The sequence below is a fragment of the Dipodomys merriami genome, unplaced genomic scaffold (genome assembly GCF_024711535.1).
Source record: "Dipodomys merriami isolate MVZ:Mamm:240054 unplaced genomic scaffold, mDipMer1.0.p SCAF_4, whole genome shotgun sequence".
NCBI classification, from domain to species: Eukaryota; Metazoa; Chordata; class Mammalia; order Rodentia; family Heteromyidae; genus Dipodomys; species Dipodomys merriami.
In genome coordinates this window covers 57,765,831-57,774,013 of record NW_027205603.1, presented here as the reverse complement: position 1 = coordinate 57,774,013, position 8,183 = coordinate 57,765,831, and the positions used below count along the sequence as shown (strand labels likewise).

General features: G+C 36.0%; 1 protein-coding gene across 4 annotated transcripts in view; it reads right to left on the bottom strand.

The window, feature by feature from the left end:
* Positions 1–1,679: 1,679 nt before the first annotated feature.
* Slc26a7 (solute carrier family 26 member 7) overlaps positions 1,680–8,183 on the bottom strand; it is a 111,821-nt gene continuing 105,317 nt past the window's right edge. The window contains exons 16-19 of one of the 4 annotated variants that reach the window (XM_069991043.1): positions 7,264–7,364; positions 3,750–3,804; positions 3,569–3,672; positions 1,680–2,057 (exon numbers count right to left, since the gene is read on the bottom strand). In XM_069991043.1, the coding sequence (XP_069847144.1) occupies positions 2,022–2,057; positions 3,569–3,672; positions 3,750–3,804; positions 7,264–7,364 (296 nt within the window). In that variant the 3' untranslated portion in view covers positions 1,680–2,021. Of the gene's footprint in view, positions 2,058–2,829; positions 2,984–3,568; positions 3,673–3,749; positions 3,805–7,263; positions 7,365–8,183 lie in introns of those variants that run through there. The other 3 variants (XM_069991045.1, XM_069991044.1, XM_069991042.1) reach the window with 3 other exon arrangements.

Here is an 8,183-nt window from a genome sequence, read left to right as displayed (position 1 = left end):
AAATGTTAAGTGTGATTCTGGAAATATTCCAACAATTGATCCATATTTTCATTTCTGTGTTGTTTTGTTTTAAAATAAACAATTGTTTTAAAATCTTGTGAGTCTCAATCTTATGTTCAATGTTTGGACTCAGGACTTAATTAAAGATCCTTTCTTCATGCCAACATTCATTGCGGCCTTGATTTCAGGGAGAAGCTACCAAAACAAGATTTCATATAGTGGGTGCTTTGGTTTTCCTTCTCTTAAATACAGTATTAACATCTGACACCAGGTTACTTTCAAATGTTACCCACTAAACTTGAGCTCTAAGCATTGAAATGCATTCAAATGCAACTGCTCAGCCACCATTTTGTCAGCATTAACAATAAAGTAGAACAAACTATCCCTTGATTAACTACCATGATTTTAACAGCATGAATGCCCCGTAATCTCTAACAAATTACAAAATGGTCTGCAACACATGAATTCAATTATAGGCCAAAATTGCATGGCAGAATATCAATTTACACATATCAAAATATATTTTCTTTTCTTGACTTTCCTTGACTCATGTTTATTTGCCAGTGACCAATGGATTAGGGATGGTGAATATTACTACCATCCACCATTGCAATAATTTAATTGGACGAAGCAGAGTATATTACATCCAACTTTCCCTGAAAGAGTATTTGATGAGAATGTGAGCCACCCTTGCTCACATTAATTTCTATTGGTGATGAAGAATCTAAGATTATCCTTTGTATTCATTTCAATAATAATTAATATGATTAGATAATTTCTGGAAAAAATAAAACATTTACTGTTCCTTGATTCCATTACATTGTCCTACCAAGGATTTAGTGTCAAAATTAAGGACCATGTGAATGTTTGCCGTACATTTGTTCTGCATTGCTTTCATCCACACAAGCCCTGAGATTTCTTCTTAACAGATGCCTGTGAAAGTCATTAAACAACCAGTCTATTAATGTTATTTTCAATTTGTTTATCAATCTCAGTTTAAAATATCTGACTATTTCTTATACTGGCAATTTCTAGGGGAGTTAAAAACATTATTAAGGCTACAGCATAATTATGAGTCTATTTATAAAAATATTTTTTCTTTCCTGGGTAAAACAATTTGTTAGATAAAAGCATGAGTCTGTGTATTTGTGTGCAATTGGAAATACATGTCCAAGCATGCAAACAATAACTTATACAGAAGCCAGTAGATTTTGTTACTTATCTTGTTGGATGGGTGAGTTTACTGATATTCACATCTAAGCTCTCTTGTTAATTCTGTCTCTGAAATAAAGTCCAAAATTATTACAGTAAAAAAGTATACAAGGCTACTCGATTTAGTGATTTTTTTTCTCATCTAAAAATCATATTTGTGAAAAATTGCAGGGTATATAATTTCCATATTTTCTGGCTCCAATAAAATTAAAGTAGAAAATGGAGCCTCTTATGAGATGGGGAATGTGGAAATTAGAGCAAACTGGCCTAAGCATTTTCTAATATTTACAACAAAGGAGACCAACATTAAAATCTTGGTTTTATTAAGCTACTACTGTTTTCAGTGCTTCAGGGTGAATCTGTTGAAAATATGAAGATAGATGAATTATAGTTTACCATTTTCTGGTGCTTTATTGCTGTGAATATCATGTGCATTGTATTGACAAATGGCTTGTAAATATTTCAAATCACTTATGATAAAGGTGTTTATCAGTTTTAAAAATCAGCTTACAACAAAAGAGTTATAAAACAATATACAATATTGTGATAAAGAAAAAAATCATGTCTGTTCTCAATTTGCTATAGCTAAATGCATGTGCATTTCTTTCTATATAACAAAATGAATCTGCTTACTAAAAAGGATTAGGAAAAAAATATTGACAATTCTTGACCAGTGGCAATGCAGTTAGTAAGTCACATCATTCTTATTGTAGCAGAGGTCATGTGCAGGGCCTGTACAAAAAATATTGTGCAAAATGCCAGCATATGGTCCTTCCTCAGAGCAAGATCCAGACAGCAATAGGTGGACCTCACACTTCACTGTGGTCACTGAGCTTGTTCAAATTCTGAAAGAAGAGAGGAAGAAAGAGCATGTGCTTTTTACTCAACTCTTAAATCAGTGCAGAAATAAACACAACAGATGTGGTCCCACCATGCTAGGAAAATGGATGAGCCAACTGGGCACTGATCACTCTCACCTAGGGTTACAGGACACTGAGATCTGAGGATAACAGTTCAAAGCCAGCCTGGACAGGCAAGTCCATTAGATTCTTATCTCCAATAAACCACCAAAGAGCCAGAAGTGGAGCTGTGATATAGTGACAGCAGAAAGAGAGAGAGAGAGAGAGAGAGAGAGACAGAGAGAGAGAGAGAGACAGAGAGACAGAGACAGAGAGAGAGACAGAGAGAGAGACAGAGAGACAGAAAGAAAGAAAGAAAGAAAGAAAGAAAGAAAGAAAGAAAGAAAGAAAGAAAGAAAGAAAGAAAGAAAGAAAGAAAGAAAGAAAGAAAGAAAATCCATGAAGCATCAGAGCAGATAGAGTGACTTAAAGCTACAGGTCCAGAATCACATCACTGATTTTTAAACTGGCCCAAATGGCACACTACCTTCAGCTTTGGTTTTCTCATTTCTAAAAATGGTCTGAATAATAGTGCCTTCTGCTTAAGGCAGTGGCAAGTTTGGCTAGTTAATGTAATAATGCTGTTAGAATATCCTGAGAACACAGTGAGCACTTAATAAGTGTTAGATATGTAATAATAACAACAACAGTAATTACAATAATAATAGTGGTATTATTATTATTATTATTGCTTGGTAAATACATCCTATTCCCACTGAATAGAATAGGGGTGATCCTGGGAGGCATCAAATGTTGTTCTAGGGATGGGGAAATGCTAAATGATTCAAATCAAAGAAAATGTTCTGGAACTTACAGCTCTGGGAGCATTTGGAAGGTGTGAACTCCACACTTCCCACCAGGTGAGCTCTACTCTGCAAATAATGTTTCCAAAGATGGAAATCAAGGTAAATGGGGCGGGAGGGGGGGGGGGGAGAGATGGGAGGGCAGGGATGGGAAGGGAAAACAAAGAAGGAGACAACAATGCTTGGTAAGAAATGTACTCATTACCCTGCTCATGTAATTGTAACCCCTCTGTAGGGTATTTTCACAATAAAAAAACTTATTAATAAAAAACAAGTAAATCTAGGGGAAAGGATATCTGAGCCGAGATAAAAGCATAAAATTCCACATTTATAGGGGTTTCCCACCCCCCTTTACATTTGAGAGCGGTGAGTTGTATCCTGGGAGCAGCAGCAAAGTACAGCTCTTGATAGGTGATTGTTGAATCTCTCAGCAGTGACCTTGTGAGAACAGCCAAATGTATTAAGTACTTACTCATAACTGGCCTAATGGAAGAAAGTTTCTTTATTCATAGTAAAGAACTGAAGTGGAGAAAAGAGGAGATTTGGAGTTTTTAAATGCCAGAGAGGTAGAAATAGAATATTAAAAAAGCAAATCCCTTGATTTTATATTCTTATTTTCCATACAACTCTTACAAGCTACCTTGATCAACTCACCTTATTTGAGTAGATGTTACTGATGGCTGCAGATACTGAGTCAAAAAAAATTGGTTTCTCGGAATCCAGGTTTCCACAGTACGTCATTGCTTTTATCAAGGAGGCTATAAGAGTGCAAGTAACACAAAGATGAGGAGTAGCAGAGGATCACATTGGCTGTCAGGGAAGAAGACTCTCTTACCTGTGCAATTGGCTAGTGATACATCCACATTCCTGCCCTTGCAATTCATGTAAACCTGGAAGAATTAAAATAATATACCATGATTCATTCAGACCAGCTGACAAAGGAACAAGTCTTCAGAAAGAAATTCCATGCTCTGAATTCAAACCACCAGAGGGAGGTATTGTTACACAGTTGGACATAATCTAACTGATTAAGGTGGATGCAATGAGGCATCCATCTATGCTGAGACTGAGTTTGGCTGCTTACGTTTTCTAATTTATGTAGGAAAACTCAAAACATCACCTTCCTTTCCCCATAGACATGAGCTAAAACAGAGGTCAAGTTTTCATTAGAAGTCAATGAAAGTGTTGGTGTCTCTTGACCTACTGCTGACTTTAATGTTTTATAATAAGAATTTGAGACTATTCAGTCTCTTGATCCCAGGCATCCCTAGGACATTGGATCCTAAATTTCCATTTTTAGAGTCTATCAAGTCTAATCTATCAAAATGAGAGATAAGAACTCACTTTTTTGCCTCTTTAAGTTCTAGAAAATATAAGGAGAAGAAACTTAAGGAAGGCATCGATCTCAAATTCACCCAGACCAATGTCAGCCTGTGGTATTCACTGAAAGTAAATCTAAGAGTTATAGTTACAATAGGATGGATGAATTTTGTTGTATAATAACAAAGTGTTGTGCAGATGAAATATAGGAGCTACATCTGTAATAATTCTAACCATATAATTGATCCATCCAATTTCTCTTATTTCTATTCTAAAGGTAAACAGTTTCATCTCTGTGAGAATTGTAGAAGATAGTTACATCACTGTGAACATAAATGAACAAACAAAATATGAAATATATATAAACTCAGACTTTGACATTGCATAAGTGGCTCCTGTTTTTTTTATAAGTAACAGTGATTAACTCAAGGTGACCTCCCAGTGTTGGACTTTTCTTTGAGCTCAATGAAGCACAAACATATTGCTCTGGGTGGCTTGTTGATGTGGATAAACATAATCTCCAGTTCATTGACCTCTCTAGCTCATCGGCTTCTCCAGTTTCCCAAGTGAAATAATAAATAGCAGTCACTTCACCCTACTGCAACTCTTGGAAGAATATTCTTTATAAAGATACTGAACACGCAACCCAGGGAGTGTTGGTAGAAAACAGGAAGGTATGGATGGCTGAAAAGTCCCTGTGGCTTTTTGCCCTGTACTTTCAAGATGGTTGGACTAAGAACCAATATTAGTTACAATTACTTTACTTTTAGAAACATGGCTTTTTAAAATTGAGGCAAACAGTAATAGAATACTTACTGAGTACTGACTAACTGTCAGATAGGTTTGTAGGTACTTTATGTATAGTATATTATCTCTAAGCCTCACAATAACATGACAGATTCAGTATTTCCACTTCTAGTTCATCGAAAAGCAAACCAATACTTGAGCTTAGATCTCACAAATGGACAGTTATTAAAAGATTCATCTATCTTCAAAGCCTATGTTCTTAGCATATATCAAAATAGTACTAAACCAGGATGAAATAAATCAAACAGCAGTGAGAAATTAAAAAGGAAAAAGGGGGGAAAGACTGAGGTAAACTGCTGCTAGTTTTGTATACCTGTTTAAAAAACAAACTCCTAACTAGGGGCAGATGTCACTTTTCTACGAGGTTTTTTTAAGCTCATCAGTTGCCTCATTCCCTCATTTCACTGTAGGGAGTTTTAAAACCACTGCTATGTGGGAGGAAAAGGGAAGCCCTTTCTCCGCAGACCCAGTGCCTATATTGCTGGGATTTCGCTGCACCATCAACTTTAGACCCCAGCTCAAGAAGAGAGAGTAGCCATTTCCTCCTTTTTACCCTATGTCATGTTTTGAAAAAAAAATTCTAGATAGAGTAGCTAACAATTTCAACAACAAATTTAAAATACAATTGAGCCAAAATAAACCTACTAACCTTTCTCTGTAAAAGTGCAATCCTAGTGCACTGTCTCCAAAAATGATCCTTAATCCACCTGCCTTAGAAACACCTATGAATGTTTAAATTGAAAATGCTAGGCCAGAACCAAGTCTCAGAAGAGTGCATTTTAGATGAGTACCCAGATAAATTCGACTACTCTTCAAGACCTTGGCAACACAAAGCACAAAAACATGAAGAGATACTATGCTTACAATCCAGGTTTAGTTGCAAAAAAATTAAATATTCATACTGAATCATGCATCTACTCAATTGTGCAAAAGTTTTATAGTAAACAACAACAAAATAAAAAGGTGTAACTTTCCAAAAATGGCCACTAGATTCAAGATCTGAAGTATTTAAGCTTTTATTTGTATATTATTTTGTTTTCTAGGTATCTGCTATTGCAAAAACAAAAACTCCTCTTGTAGTTTTGATTAGAGTACACAGAATGCATGTGTGAAAACAGCACAAAAAAATTCTCTGTGTACAATTAATATATGCAAATAAAAATCTTTTAGAAAGTATACTAGATAGTAATGAAAGGCATCTGCAGAAATAAAGATATCTGGTAAGGGTAATATTTGGATAACTATTATTATAACTGGCTTATAACTTAATTTCTATTGTTTATGAGACTAATGTACAAAAGTGATTGGTCTGGTTTTTGGACATATAATACATAAAGATGGATTTTGTGACATCAACAACTGAAGGAGTATGTGGGTAAAGGTGATTAAGAGTAACAATTTTTGTTTGTAGCTGAAATTAAGCTGGTAAACAATAGTGCTAGAGTTCTAAGAAGCAAGCTGAAACTCTGATTGTAACCACAAAGGAAGTAGAGTATGCACCAAAAAGAAAACAAAAAAGTGAGAGAGAAAGAGAAAGAAAGGGAAAGAAAGAGAAAGAAAGAGAGAGAGAGGAAAGGAAGGAAGGAAGGAAGGAAGGAAGGAAGGAAGGAAGGAAGGAAGGAAGGAAGGAAGGAAGGAAGGAAGGAAGGAAGGAGAGAGAACAAAAAGAAAGAAAGAAAGAAAGAAAGAAAGAAAGAAAGAAAGAAAGAAAGAAAGAGAGAGAGAGAGGAGAAAGAAAGAGAAAAGAAGAAAAGAGAAGAAAGTCTACAAAGTGATACAAGATCAACATTGCTAATCAGAACTCTTTAAAAATCGATGTTCAGTTTCTACTTCTGATCATACTGTCCTATCCATCAGAAATAAGCAAACCTAGTATCTACTAGGTCTCAGGCAGCACAGCACTGATAGAAAGACAAACAAGTGGATCCCTACCAGAAGCTCAGCTTTCTGCCACAAAGCAGGCCTGCAGGCCACAATGAGGAGGGAACCCAAGAAAAAAGTAGCTGTAGTAACTTCATTAGACCAAACAGACAGAAGTAGACAAGGAAGCATTACGTAGATGAGATTTGCTGTAAATAAACCTATAGTAGTCTGAGACCTCAAGTCCTACATCCCTATGGGAAAGGAGGCAAGCTTAGACTCTGGAATGGAGAGAATGGCTGATGGAAACCTACTACTAAAGAGAAGGGGTGATTCACTCTAAACACAGTCTGTATACATACCTCGACAAGCATAGATACTCCAGAATAGTCAAAAAAGGTCAAGCCAGTGCAATCCAAGACTAAAGAACACTTCTCACTAGAGCAGGGCTGTGCCAATTCATCTGTAGGAAGAACAGAGACTTAAGTTAGGGAGGGTTCCTAGGGATTTCTCTTGCTGCCTTGAATGGTAGGAAAATGACATGTTTAACAACATGAATTCTCAACACTTACTGACATCTAATTTTGTCAATTATTACTTCTGAATCTGGATTTTTGATGATGAGAATGTTATCTCAGGTATCAACCATATAAATCAGAGAGAATTGGATAAGATAGTTTAATGATCTGATCAGGATTATTTCTCAAATAGAGAAACGAAGGCTCAGCAGGTTAAAATGAATTTGAAAGGATTATCTTACTAAATTGGGGGTTGACACAGAATTCTCTCACATGGTAAATAACATGTTTTACACAATCCCACACACTCTTCACCGCATGAATAGACATAGAGGTAGAGTCTGCTTTTGTAATGCATGAGGCTTATGCACTTTTGGATTCACTCTCTAAAGCAAATCCATTAGTAGGGCTTATCTGACAATAACTAGGGAAATGTGTAAGGAACCCTGAAAATTGAGTTTCATTTGGTATCCCAGGAAATCTGCCTAAATCTGCCTCTAAGCATATATGACAAGAAAATGCTTTTACTGAGGAATTCTTGACCTCTTTTTGAACGACAATCTCAGGGCCACCGTTTCTTCATGTGACATTTCTAAACAGTGATAGGACCCAGTTAGGTCTTCCAAAATGTGTCATGTTTCACAGAGTAAGTCATGTACTATTTCTAGTCAAAGTCTATTAAATAAGGTCCAGTTCATTGGTTATCAAGAAATTCTCTGGGGTAAAAAATACACACACACACACACACACACACACACACACAC